We start from the raw sequence: 15,417 nt of genomic DNA, 5'->3' as shown, positions 1-15,417 counted from the left end.
CGCAGATCCAAAGTGATGTTACAGCAGCAGAGGACGTTTTGTAGTTAGTAGCGTAGATATGAGAGGTGTAGGAGTATGATTATGTGTCGAGTACTAACAGGAGGCGGAGAAGGAGGAGGCGACGAAATTGAAGGAAGAGTAACAGAAATAATTCTGATGGGAGGAGATATTTGTATAATAATTGTCGTTGTAGTAGACGTAGCAGCAGCAGTAGAAGTAGAGTAGTAATAGTAGTAGTAAACACTGCAGCGGCAGCAGTCGTGTGCATTTCTAATTCATCCTTGATCTTTTTCGCACCTTCAACAACATTTGAAGGTACTGAAGGTATTTACTGTAGTTCTTAACTGCTCATTTTGACACATCTGGCCAGCCCAGGAATGTGTATTTGCCGTGTAATTTGGACGGATACTGAATGAATATTCCATTCCTTTTTAGACGTTTTTAGGTATTTAAATCCAGAGCAAATCCATCCTATATGTAAAGTATTAACTCAATACACAATACTCAATCTACAAATACACTACTCCTTAACCACAACATGTATGTGTCCCACAAGGTTGTGATAAAAGACATTGATCCATGGTTGGTTAAAAAGCCACCGCGGTCCAGTTGGTGCTGCATCCCGATTGGGCGTCCTTTAGTGTAGTATGCACTTATCTTTTGTTTGAATCATATATCTTCTAACTACTTCGTCTGTCAGCATAGTACTTTTGCTCGGGAGTTTCACCAAAGAAAATCTCTCCGAAACCAAACTGACACACAGTGATATAACTGAAATACATTTCGAAGCGGCGTTTAAACACTTACCTCTCAGCTTGGGTATAAATACCTACTACCAGCCTACAGTCGCACAATAAAAGGCTTAACAATAGCCTTTTGTTCCAAAAAGTAGCACTCCATACAGTTTTCTACCAAAATTTATTAGATTGAAGAAGTCATTAAAATCTCTAAAATCTCATAAAGCACGCATTACAAATTCCGTCTGACGCACTCTCACAGGTACATGATAGCTCAACCAAACTAAGAAACGACAACGTTACACACAGAATACATTAACCTTTAAGACAGACCAGCTGTGCGTACTTTAGCCCACATGGGAAGGGAATTGCAGACACTATCATAATCAGTTTACATTGTCTGTTGTCATCAATATTTAGCAACTGAATGGCATCTTGGTACATACGACCTTTCATGATGAAGTTATTCTAATAAAGGTTGATAACTTTTAAAGTAAGGAAGTATCAAGTTCGCTTCTCATTCACGCTCAAGTCTTTTTTACAACGCACGAAAACTGTGGACAACGTGGGAGTAATAAGTCAAGGAAAAGCCTGTTAAAAACCAAAATATCAAATCATCCTATTTTCATTAACTATTAAAGTGGGCATGGCTTTTTATCATCCAACTTTTTAATGGCAGCGTTGATAACAGCAGTTTATTTCAAAGTAGGACATTTTTAACATACACGAAAATTAAACAGATGTCATAATAACACAAATCCTAATCACGTGATGTCAGCACAATAAATCGATTTTGAAAAACTGCCAACTTTTAAATATGTGATGTACACAACATTATATAGAACACACTAGCATAAACCTCAACGCGGTTCATTGTGAATAAATTATGGAGACCTTTGTGCCAAATTAAACAACTTATACAACCCAATAATACTAGTAGAGTATCAACACTTCATTGTACAGCATTCAAAAAATCATTTTATGTACATAGTTGTATAAATGTTTATCAACATGAAACGATGCACTGCATCATAAAAATGAGTGCCCGCATCATGTGTAATAACATTTTATTACATACCGAAGAAAGCGACTGTAAAATACTTGATATGGAAATTGATATTCTTTTGAATATGAAAAAATACTCCCTTCTTTGAATGTTAACTTGTTAGAAAATCTTTGAGACCAATGTATTCAACAGTATATAAACCGCCGTGCTGTAAATGAAGGTAAATTAGATTTCATCCTGACACTTCAAAATAGTTTGTTGTAACTATGAGTCAGTACACACTTCTTCTTGATTCGTATAATAATAACATATCTTTTACAACTGAATTTATAATACATTAAAAGTATGAATTGTATATTGATATTTCAACATACATCTCCATCCCAAGTTTTAGTCGTTCAGACAACAGTTCATGATTTTAACATCAGTCAAACACCGATGTGTCGAAGTTGAAGGGACCTACGTAAGTACATCGAGTTATCCCAGGTTCGACACAACCGAAAATTATAAACAAATAAAGAGACCAACGTTTTTCTTCGAGACAACCATAAGTTTGACACATCAAAGTTCGACACAAGGATGTTTGACTTGAATAGTTTACAACATTATAAGATGAAGTACAAAACTATATCATCTAGTTGACATCACTGTGAAAACATCGAGTTTGTAGTATTTGTGAGGGTTTTGTACATACAGTGAGGTGTTTATTTGGTGATCCACTTATTCAAAATAGGTACATTTACAACAGCGTGAGTATTCAACGATACTTTGGATGCCATCAAGAATCGCAATATTCTGAGAAATGATAATACTCAGCGCATCTCATAGTGCAGTAATAACTCACATTGTAGGGCCCAAGAACAGCTGTGAAATATACATCTGTACAAATTTTACATACATGAGGAATAAGTTACGCTTTTATGAACACTGAAAAATTAACACATTTCCCTCAGGATGTATAATACAATGTGTATATATGTACATGGTCAATTTGTATATGTACATCATTTTCCTGGACACGCCCATATAATCACAGACATATACGCTAGAGATAGACACCATATCGGATGTGTCCTATCAATGCCACCGTATATCAGACATACATGTCACACTCAATGGCATCCTAATGGTATGCATGTTAAGTACATATTCGAAATAATGTGCACCAAAGCTTCTTGTATGATCCCTACAACCAATTCCCGTAGCGGCAACGCCATGTCAACCAATGCAGGATTATGGCCAATATATGCGGAAAAATATTGCAAATATGTTCAATTGAAAGTAACTAAGTGGTCAGTCAGCCCAGTATATAGAGACACAAAGACACATTACTTCATTGTTTTCTTTTGCAAAGTGGTTGTGATTGCATCTCTAAGCCTAATAGTAGCGTTACTAGATGCTGAAAATTATCTGAGTGACTTGCTTGCGTTTTCAAAGCGAAAAAAACCCGATTCACATGCCTCTATCGTCCTAAGGCCGTTGACGTCATTGCAGTGGCGGAAGTTGACGTTAACGTCGAGTTGGCACATGTTCTACCAGTGAACACGATGACAGACAATGGTTGACACTAGTAGTCATTGTATCTGACCGCCTTGCAGAAGGACCTGTATTGTTGGTTGTACAGAGTTTACCCACAACAGGGCCTGAGAGTTGATTCGTCTAGGATCTCTGTGCAACATCATCTGTACCAACTGTCCGCATCTTCTTCACATCCACTCCTCCCCATCTGATCACCAAACCAGTAAGGCACGGAGTCAACCACATGCGTGTGTATTTGGAGGTGTATGTACCTGTCTGACACATACTACAGCTTTCTCATAAACACGCATTGGTGACAAAATGAATATCAAGACTCTCTGATAACGGCTTGTGTTTACGTTTCTGCATCACTGTAGTCCACATGTAAATAGTCGCCGTTAAAGTCTCTATTATAATCAGGTCTAAACTCGCTTTCAAACTCCCTCGTGCTAGGCAGAGGTGACTTCCTGATCTCTTTCAGCTGAATGATTCCATTTGCTGATTCTGGGAGATCAGAACCACGTGAGTGTCCGCCATGTTTTTCGGCTTTGCACCTTGAACATTTCCGTTTGAATTTCGGTTTTTGAGCAGACCCCAGACATCGAATTGCAAATCTCAGCTCTTCTCCCATCTCTGAACACAGCGATTGCTACGGACGAAAAGAAACAGAGTATTTATGAGAATCGATACATAATTACACTCTATGTTTTGCCCCGAGAACAGTGTATGGCTATTTCTCTCAAACTAGTGGTGAATGATATAAAACACTCGTGGCATTTATTGACATTCGGTGTAAAGTACAGTGCGAGTTTACCTTTGATGATAGAGTGTGCTACACATGTTTGCCAGGATGTTAAAGTGTTTACAAGCTTATTTGTTCCGTTGGGAACACATATTCTAACAACACTACTTTAATCAACATGATATGTTCTCAAAGGCCATCAAAACCTTAAAGCAGGATTTCCTGGTGAGGTAAGGGACTTACCCAGAGGAAACTGTGCTACTATTTAATTATCCTCTTTCACTATAAAATATCTATTTCGGAAGGATTGTATAAACATTGTTCTAAAAACGTCTTATAATCAACAGGAAGGTTGAGGAGAAAAACATGTATAGTACTTTTTTATTTTAGGTACATATAATGCAAAGCTGCATGCATGCATTAAAATGAATAGGTATAAATGGTTTCATGTAAATAGCTGTAAAGCTACATCACGAACTTATAGCTTTACGGGCTAATACAATTACTGACTCAAACAGTAACAACGACAAATAGACTTGAGTTAAAATGCTTTTCAACATAAGTAAAATCTACTGACACTCACCTCCAAACGTTTAGGGCAGGAATCACAAGTCTGTCAAGTTAAGAAAATTACATGAAAAATATTGTATACTTTTTTGTAAAATTAGCAAGAGATGTTCCAATATCAAACTAACCACTGATGTAATGACATGTTATGTTACCTGTAATTTTTTTCATCTTTATGTAATGGTCAAATATAGTACATGTATCATATTTTGTCTACAAATTTCGATATCTAAGATGTTGGGACTACTATATTAGTTCCCATAGTTTCGACTCGTGGCTAGTGTGCTGACTAATTTAAGATGGATTTAAGAAACCAATACATTTTAACAAGATCGCATCACAGTCACGTCAATAGCTGTTTCGCTAGAAACGCTACACAACTGTAATTATCAAAATTACGTTTGACATGAATAGCTGGCACATTTATGAAATGAAACAAATTTATTGTAATGTATTTCTCTTTCTAAACAGTGCCGTACATGAATAATTGTCAGTAATCTTTATTGTGCTTTATATAAACAAGTGCGAAATCAGTTAACCGTGATTACAGAAGTTAAACACCTTTAAATACCTTTTTAAAAAGAAATATCCCATTTCTAAAGGTTTCCTTGAGATATTTCATTGAAAATGTTTGCAACAATTTCTTTCCAGAAATGTGCTTCATGCTCCGAGATGGTTATTTGTAATCAATGACCCTACATTTGTGGATAAAAACAGTGCATGGTACCATACCATTACCGAAAACTGAGTGCAAGAGTATTATTGATGTAACTGATGTTAAGGCAGGTAGTCACGATGTTGCAGATCTTGGTGCTGGAGGTGAGTGCGACAACAGTAAGAGTAGAGAGTGCAACAGGATGATAGTTCACCAATACAACACATACATGTAGGAAGGCAGCCAGATTTCACTTCACCCTGAAGAGCTAGCTTTGATCTACCACGTAGAAGTAACCCGTGATTTCCCTGGGATGAGTTTTGCTTCAAAAGGGTAATGAGATACAAACCCAGAGGTTTCTCATTAGCGTAGCATATCTTTCGAGGCCTACATGCATGAAACAAAATATCACCACTGACGAGATCAAAAACTTGAATTACTATTTTGATGGCGAAAGTAGATGACAACTATCACTAAAATGCAATCATCTAAAACCTGTTGATATCATGAACAAATTTAGTTTAAGTGGTCCCAATGCACAAATAGGCAGTATAGTACATAGTCATGTACATTGTATTACATGGACGTTTTATGATCAAATCAATTGAATATCAATATAATATCACTTTTGATAGATGATACACAAGCTGAGCGTTATATACGCGCATCGCCGTTAAAGTATCTTCTCTAATTGAATTTTGAAGTAGAATTACTCAGATGTAGCCAGCCGTATTGAGCCTTATTAATTGATTTGACATTTTAAATCTTGATTTGCTTTTTTTAGCATACCAAATAAAACTCACAACACTAAAATACCACTTCTTATCAAACATATGCTTAAGGTAAATACTCAGAACACAACGAATGATGAACTTTACCGATAGACATACACACATTCACAATCAAGCAATACACAACACCAGTAATGAAAGCAGCATCAAAATGGCCTACCTTCTTTGCATGCTGTTCATCACGGGCATTCTTCTTGGATTTGTAGATGAACTCACAGATGGCTACCAGCACCGCCAGGGCTAGACCAACAAGCAGCACCACAAAGATCCCACCCACGTTCTCCACCCCCAGAGCATTGGCTTTAGAGTCCTTGTTCTCATCCCGCATGCAAGTACCAGTGCTCTTCCACCATTTGTTGTACAACATCTGGATCCGGCCATTCTCCTGTAGCTCCAGTATCGCCATGGATAGTTTGTCTCTATATGCGGAATCTGAAAAAGGTCAACGTTGGATGTTCAATTAATGCTATCATGTGTACAGATCATAGAGAATATATATTTCCTTGAACAAATTCTTCGTCATGATCGTGGAAATACTCCCAAGAGACTTAAACCTCTTGTCATGCTTCTATCCTGGAGCAGTGATAAATCCAATGCTTGACAAATTGAGGCTTATCTCACGGTCGAAACATTTATGATTTATCAGAGATGCGTTATGCCTTTTACTGAAGGATAATTCGGAGAATTTGTCAGGGTTTTGAAAATGCGGATTAGTAGAGTGATGGAGTGGGGGTAGCGTGTGTGAATTGTCAGATCAGGATTAAAGCAAACACGAATATTACACACACAAAAAAGAAATGTACATGCGCAAGGTCTAGTTCAAAGTTATATTTTTTGCATTGGTATATATAGCATGTTACCCATAACAGTGGATGGTAGATTGTTCTCTTGGGTGTTATCAATTCCATAATATAGGACTATCTGGTTGAAAGATTTGCTCCTGATATTGACATTGGTGTCATAATAAACCATTCTTTTGATGGCATGATGCAAAGTTACACACCGTACTCTATTTTTAGTTCGGTTTGTTATGGCTTCACGAATTCATATTTCATTCAAGAAAAAGTACATGCGTTACTTAGTAAACAATAGAATAATTTCGGTGTGTATTTTCTACAAACTCCAACTTACACTGTTATGTACGGAAGCGTAGTAGGGCTAATTTTTTTTTGTCTACGTATCTCCTACATAGGACTTATTATCTTCTACGTAGGACTTACAATCTCCTACGAAGGACTTACTATCTCCTACGAAGGACTTATTATGGCCTAGAATCACTATCTCCTACGTAGGACTTACTATCTCCTACGTAGGACTTAGTATGGACTAAAACAATTTCATCGTGGGCCTACTACGCTTCCGTAGTTATGCTATTCCTACCTCTAATGTATGAACTGAAATCCATACTGTTCTAATACACATATTTTCCCAATATGTGAATTTTAAATGACCGTTAAGATGTGATGAAGCCTTAAATAGTATACGTTAAGATATATATTCACATGTACATTCATGCTTTCCTCTCATATTATGAACTTAAAGGCAATATAGCTTCAAGCACATGTGTGATATCTGATCTGTTTCACACAAACATTGGGGTTCTAGAAAAACATGTAAATGTAACGACCCATTATAATTAGACATACAAATCCTGAAACAAATATATCCAATGCAGTGCATGCAAGTCTTAAATAGTTCGCAAGTCTAGAATCCTACAAAGGAAGAGAATGTCTCGGCTCCCTTTTTATTATATGTCATGAAGATAACAACTGTTTTTGTTATGTAAATATTTTCATTTTAGTGTCTACATGTTACTTAGCATGAAATGCTCTCCCATGTAATATCACCAGCTACAATTCATGTCTATAGAGAAGTTATAGTGCTATGTAATCATTTGTTTCAAAATATATTTCCTTTAAATCCTCATTTTGAAATTATAAGGTACGGCAATCGTCATATAAATTTCAAGGATGTCTTTTATTCCTTTCATCTGGGAAGTGAAAAGACAGTAATGTTTCCTTTCTATCTAACGTTTCACACGCGATTATCCATCCCGAGAAAATAATTCCATTATTCTCTTATTAATCAAATTATTCGAATAACTGCGTCCTTTGATCGTAATCTCAAGACTAACTTGGATTTAAAGGCACCTCAACAAATGTCTGTTTAAGCAAAGATCTGAAGTTACATATTGGGCAATGAATATAAGTTATTGACTGTAAGAGGAAGACGAAGCTGTTTTAATTCAATAGTCAGCTCTTCCAAGCCAAAAGAAGAGGCGACCCTCGACTGAATTCGGAGGTAATCTAACTGTCTGGATGGGAACGATAAATGAGAGAATCCACCAATTATTGACCTTTGTTTCCCGTTCATTTCACGATAAACTAATTACAGAAACGGTTGGTTTGGACACACGGAGAGCGGACTGTCGGAACAGCCCGCACGTCGATCGTGACCTCGGAGGTACTCAGACATAATTGTTATCCACTTGTCGTGCGAATTGCTGTGCCAATTACATCTCGTGAAGGACGGGCCACACATGCTGCATTTGACAACGGTCAGTACTAAGGGCGTGCTTGGAACATAAAGCACACTTTCCTCAACAAACGTGTCCCATAGATTGGCATATTGCAACAATCTGCACTTATTCTGAATGCAGGGAAGTTTAAGGACATCATTTGGCCCGAAATGTTCCTATTTGTACTGCTCCGACTGGGTTCCATCTAAAAGGGACCATGATCGCCTTTTGGAAAAGTTCTTTAGTTACAGTGCAAAGCATGATGACATGGTGTCAGGTCGTAACGATCTACAACAAGTGGTACCAGTACACTTCTGAAATAATCGGAAGTTTAGATGTAGAGCTCTGATCAAGAGAAACACAGCAGAGACACACACAAGATTTATTTCAATTGCAAATGTATCTCACAAACTGTCAGTGTCGTCTCCCACATTAACAAAATATCATTTTATGAATCATTATACATTGAATCTGCTGTAACTCGAAGTGGTATCCTAGCATAAAATATGTGTTTGATACAAATCACTATAACATCGATAATCGTGAAAATGACCTGTTCAAATATTTAACTCAAACAGTAACAACTTTTGGATACTTTGTTTCAATTTGTTTGTGTGTATTTTGTAACTTAGGACCAGAGGCACACTTTGTCTCATACATTATATCAACTAGTCAGTAAAATATTAAGTTGTCCACTGGTCATCGACATGGACATGTCAGTGGGACATGGTTAGATTTACTCTCTATGTTAGTTTAGTCAGAATCCGACATCCACGTGTAAGGTAAACTTCGTCACTAAAACATGCGTTTTGTTTCAAGTAAACGTCTAGATGCCTTATGTTATTTTGTGGCATTGTCTGATCGAACAGCCTAGCATCTCATTAAGTGTCGTTTTCAGATTTCACTACATTTGGCCTGTACACGCAAAATAGAGGATTTACATTGACACAATTCTGCACATCGCGCTAAAACACGATTTTTCTGATGGTAAAACTGAACCAATAACACGCGAGCAACAATGCAAATATAAATTAAAATATTACGGGTGTTACAATTTTGCGTGTTTGTTTTCCCAAAGGTTTACAGAAAACGTTGATGATTCGACAGAATTGTATTTCTTCATTTATCTACCAAATGGAAAGCGACCACTGGTATTCTTTTCAAGTAGTATCTGCAACGTATACGTAGTGAAGAAAATGTATTGAATAGTGTTTACATTGTTCACATTAGTTACGAAACACGTCCCAATGACAGTGAGTAAAAAGTACAAATGGAAGAAAAACAATGAGGAATTGCCGTGTTCCAAACAAGGAGGCGTTATAAGTCTTGCGGAGGAAAGGCCACTGTGTAAGGGATTTGAGGAACTAGAATTACTAAAGCCACTTGGGAAACGTGGTCGCCTACACAAGGTCGCACCCTTCGCTAATACTGTCAACACGTTATTGAATAAAGCAATAATTAAAACAGACACGAGCGCCATGCGAGTACGCCACCCTCACTATAGCACATTCCCCGGCCGTTCTAATTGAATTACTTTGACAATAAGTTCAGTGTCTCGGAGCGAGAAAGGCAAGGTTTGGCTCCGCTTCAAAGATCGTTACTTATATGATCTAAGATAATTCCACAATCAGATACGTCTAAGTGCGACCATCAAATGCCCATACGCTTGCGTTGTGTACTTGCTTGAACGAAATAGGATTGGTGTATCCCTTGAGCATAATATCATATATGTTTTGTGCAGAATATTTCACAAAAGCGTTCTCAGGTGAAATTTTATAACTGCCTGCCCAGCAGAGACCATTTCTGGACTATTACTCTCAGCGCTTGCTAAACTGTACTTTATCAGTTATCTGGGATATTAAGAACAAACATTTAACGCACGTAATGGTACCAGCTGGTCCAAGTCCGCAGCCAGGACAATATTGTTATCAAACTTATCTACAAGCACATACTTCTTGCAAATGCACATCCATACTTGCAGCAGTTAATTAATCCCTACATTTCATGAACATTTTTACCTGTAAATGCATCGCTAACTGGAATATGAGCACATGGTGTTCTTGCCCTCCGCGAAGCTCCATTTCCATATGACAACGTATTAAGATGAATATTTCAGTGCCAAGGCACTTAGAGATTCCAAGTTCACTTAATCAGAATGAAGTCTCTAAGGTCGATGGCATAGTGAACTTGGCAAGTAGTAAGAACAAGGTTTGTCCATTGTCTGATGCAGCTATGGTTATGTTGCATTTAATATCATTCAAGACAATTCTTCTGCTTCCATGAAAAAGACACAGATTGGTAATGCCGTAAAACTTTATAACCAGTGTGGTTTGAGTTGAACTTTGCGAACTCATTAAGCTGCCGATGAACTCAAAAGCAATTCATGGTAACAAAGAAGAACCTCCTCACAACATGATTAAAGTTTTCACTGAATTATGGGTGTAAATTGTCGATTATGTTTATGTTCAATTATGTTGACATGCCAGAGTATCGTATTAAAAGGGAAGTAACTCTAAAGTTAACGGTTAAACATCATTACAGAAATCCATTACAATATTATATTTATTGATTCAATATCATAGACTCCTATCTTTTTGTTTGCATATAAACACCACCATATCACAATGATCGCAAGTTTCGAGAGTGTATTAAATCTGAACACAGAGTAGAAAGATAAACTGAAGAGTAAAGGAAAGTAGAACGAGTTTGTGTTTTTTGTAGTTGAAAATTGAAAGAACTTTTGTTAAATGTCATTATTACTTTTAACCAGCAATCACCCCTGCAACAGTTTGTAAAACATAATCGGTGGCAGGGTAATTTGGTGTAAAAATAAATCGGTTCAATGAAGACTGGGGTAAGAAATAAATTTGCAAGAACATGACCCCTACCATGTTTGAAATGTAAATATGTGCCGAAAAAGACAAAAATGATTTTCAAATGTACGATTTCTAAGATACCCATCAGCAGGTGTGTATTATGCGAAAACATTCTTATTAATTTTTGAAAGTTTTAAAACGATTAAATCCTAAAATATAAATCCACGTAGAAGTATTCTTTGAGTGTTGACTAAGCGCCCGAATTGTTTTGATATATTATCGCTAACTTAAGATATTTTTCATTGAAATTCAAACATATGACGACATCATAATGAGAGGTATAGTTTCTTTTGCCCCTCAGTTTACAGAAGTAACGTGAATGTGGATGATCGTATGGTTTAACAGTAGTTAAGCTGTCCCTAGGCAGGAGACTGACACCAAGAATATGTTTAACATATTGTATCCGTGTGTGGAAAGAAACCACAGTATTCGGTGAGATGAGCGAACGCTTCAACAGTTGTGCTGCCAAAGCTCACTTTGCAACGGGTCTTCTGTGTGCTACAAAAGCGCTCTTTTGTCACGTAAACAACTGTTTATTCATATATCTATTAGACATAGTGCAATTGATAAATTCCTCCTTGTGACCCTGTAATCCCATTTACATGCAAAGACGCCTTGAGAATTGAAGTATATTACAACAACATCGATCCTTTACCATTTTAGGTTCCTCATATACAGGCCCCGTTTCAATTTATACTTGATCCGTTGTGTGGTACGGGACCCTGTGTCTACTACTTCCTTATGCATTATTCCCAACGTGAATGTGGCCCTGTCGCCTCTCCAGTTGAGTCGAGTGCTTCCACTTAATTTCACTTCCTCAGATTAACCCAACCCTACCATTAAACGTAACGTGTAATCGTAGGCATTGGATATACGTCTTGATACTACAGACTGTTACCACCTATCCTTATGGAAATTTTGCCGTTCTTTTGTAGTTTTATAGTGTGTTGAAATGGTATAGCTATACAATCCCTAGCTTCCATTGAGGTTCATCTGATCTCCAATCCAAAGTCAGACACAGAGCCGGGCCTTAAGGCCACATTCATACAACTTCTGGATACTGTTCCTAGGTCTGACATGGTTGTCCTATATGTACAACGTAATGAAATTCAATCCGGGTGACTTAGCAAATGTGAGGAATTGATACAAAACACGATGCTTGGAAATATGTCCAGTTTCAATAACCCCGAACCGAGTGCCCGCACCTGGTCCCACGTAGCTCGTTATTCCAATGTTCAATTTAATTCCTATAAGGGTTGCCGTAGGGAAATCCATTTAAGGCTTTTAGGCATGTTTTAGTTGTGAGTTAATTATATGGCAAGACTGAATCTCAACCTGTCAGTTATGTTCAAACGCTAAGAGGGAACTATTACCGAATGACCACCCAGTTAAATCAACTGGCACTATAAATCAATGATTGAAACTGAGTGTCAAGACACATTTCTACCATTTATGAATGATGTAGGGTAGTGGTTATAAGCGTCCGGTCATCACTCTGAAAACCTGAATTCGATTAGCCATATGGGTACAAGTTGTGAAACTTATTCATGGTGTTCCCCGCTGTGATATTAGATGAATAAACTTCGAAACTGATAAGCAGCAGACGTAATTCAAAATAAACATATCGGTTTTAATTTCCACATCACTTGAATGTCTCCCAAAACTCGATAGTTTACAGGGCGCCGTCGTATGGCAGGAGTAGTGCTACGTTTCATCCAACACCTACTTTTCAGTGCAAATTGGTGGGTGCTACCACTGGGGCAAGACATGCTGACCATTTTTAGTGACCCATTCATATGATTTTCACCGCTATGTTGCCTGTTACGCGCAATGTAATTCTTTTTTCTCGGATAATCGCAACTGGTTATGCTCTGGCGTTGGTGTTTTATAGTTATCATAAGTAAATTGCCAAAGTCATGAAAAAATAAACCCTTCTTACTTATTGGTGTGCCTATTCCATAACCCTTGGAGTCAAGAAGTCCCCCGACCTGCATCAAATCACAGTTACGCTGGGTGATGTAGTCAATCATGGTGGACTCGGACAGGAAGGCGTATCCCCCGTCAAGAACCCTGGCCACGCCCGCTTCGTATGACTTCATAAACACCGTCGGCTCCTTCTTCTTCATGAAAGCCCACATTCTTTTGTACGTATCAATTTTTGAGTCCTGAAAAAAGATATTTCAATGAAATTATATCCAGTAGCAAATTTTACGCTTTGGCATATGTATCTTAAAAGGTGAATATAATAGTGTTGTGGTGATTTTTTAAACATGACCAAGATCGTTTAAAGTGTACTCACTAGTCATGTATTCATGTTTCGTGTCCTCGAATGAACAATCATGTTTCTCTCGAAACAAATGGATATGTATTTTACGTCTCTTGAATACGAAACATTGTTTTTTACAATAAGACAAATTTACAATAAATTACTTTCTTGTGCTGTTAATATTGTATTCTCAAGCAATAAATCTATATTCAAGAAATGCAAAATTCAATACTGAAGGAGTGATGGATGCCACATAGAACGTATGTTGATAAATTGCTCATGTACAGACTTGGGAGACAGTCCGCCGTACATTGGCTGAGAGAATATTGGTATGTATGTCACAAGGTTCAGTAATGGAATCTCCAGCTTCACGAACTGGCATTAAGGTGTCTGTGGTTCAATTAGTAGGTACTTCGATGGTACTTTGAGCCACTGGGTTTCGAGGTCGTGGGAAATTTGCCACCTTGTCACCATAGGTGCTTGATTGGACTGGCTTAGCTGTATGCCGACCACTCACTCCCTTAGGTTCAACCGACATGCATGTTAGGGAAAACGTAATGCTTAATACATGTCGTGTATTGACATGCAGAGTTTGAAAATCAGATAAGAGGTCTAAGGATGTATCTGTTCCGAGTACGTGCGTCCAGTGGCATAACGCGTCGTGTGTCATTTAAGTCATGGAGATTATGCTATGTGGGATGCAGTTGGTTGGTTAGTTTATTGATTAACGCCAGCTATATGATGACGGTCTGTAAAAATAATCGAGTCTGGACCAGACAATCCAGTAATTGATGTCATGAGCATCGATCCACGCAATTGTGATACGATAACAAGCATCAACCAAGTCAGCGAGCCTGACCACCCGATCCCGTTAGTCGCCTGTTACGACAAGCATAGTCGCTTGTCATGGCAAGCATGGGTTGCTGAAGACCTATTCTACCACGGATCTTTACGGGATGTAACTAGTGTAGTGTGACACTGAAGCAGTAACTGCAACATACATTCATATCATACCAGTCTGCTAGAACAGCTGTCCCCCAACAGCCCCTTTTGAAACATTAGTAAACGAATAAATTACAAGCAATGATGTGGCATTTGATTGGCTAACCCAACAGTATGTTTTGCGTTTATGTTTCCACAAACCTAAATAAAAAGATTAGGCCACGCCCACTAATAAACTTCTGTTTCCTAATAGGCTGATTATAGAATGATCGTGACTTGTTTGGAATTATTGCGCTGAACAGTGTAACTGATTTCGCACTGTTGTCCACAGTTTTATTGGTGTTATCATAAGTTAAACAGTTTCAACTTATTTCTTTGGCGTAAGTATTCATAAAAATTGACTTCAATATGTACATGCGTTTATGGAGTTAAAAACTAACAACCGGTGTGCAGACTTTTGTAAATACGCTACGTTTATACCTCCATAAACACAAATACGTATTAAAGTAAATTCTTAAATAAACTCATATTTAACGTGTCTGTACGTCTAATTACCAGATTTATCATTTGACTTTGAGTTGAGGTTATGTTGAATTTAACGTCGCGTCCAAGATTATTTCACGCATATAGGTTTGTCGTGCTTGCCTCCTGAGAAAGAAACCCGACACATTATACTCCGTGCTGACCAGTTCTTGTTTTATTCCCTTAATGCCGATTGCCAGACAGGGTAACAACAAGTACCAAACTGCCAGGGAACGAAGCACCAATCTCTCCTAGAGGACGCTCTTTCCACTGCATC

The 15,417-nt window shown here is 37.7% G+C and overlaps 1 protein-coding gene across 7 annotated transcripts in view; it reads right to left on the bottom strand.

The window, feature by feature from the left end:
- Positions 1–918: 918 nt before the first annotated feature.
- LOC139476101 (glutamate receptor ionotropic, kainate 2-like) overlaps positions 919–15,417 on the bottom strand; it is a 147,382-nt gene continuing 132,883 nt past the window's right edge. For all 7 annotated transcript variants that reach the window (XM_071259356.1, XM_071259352.1, XM_071259354.1 and 4 more), the window contains 4 exons: positions 13,350–13,575; positions 6,177–6,448; positions 4,587–4,616; positions 919–3,910 (listed from right to left, as the gene is read on the bottom strand). In XM_071259356.1, coding sequence (XP_071115457.1) covers positions 3,617–3,910; positions 4,587–4,616; positions 6,177–6,448; positions 13,350–13,575 — 822 coding nt within the window. In that variant the 3' untranslated portion in view covers positions 919–3,616. The remainder of the gene's footprint in view (positions 3,911–4,586; positions 4,617–6,176; positions 6,449–13,349; positions 13,576–15,417) is intronic.

The sequence above is a fragment of the Haliotis cracherodii genome, unplaced genomic scaffold, assembly GCF_022045235.1.
Source record: "Haliotis cracherodii isolate W230 unplaced genomic scaffold, xgHalCrac1.p SCAF_3, whole genome shotgun sequence".
NCBI classification, from domain to species: Eukaryota; Metazoa; Mollusca; class Gastropoda; order Lepetellida; family Haliotidae; genus Haliotis; species Haliotis cracherodii.
Note: the sequence above shows the minus strand (reverse complement) of the source record. Positions and strands in the feature narration are given on the sequence as shown.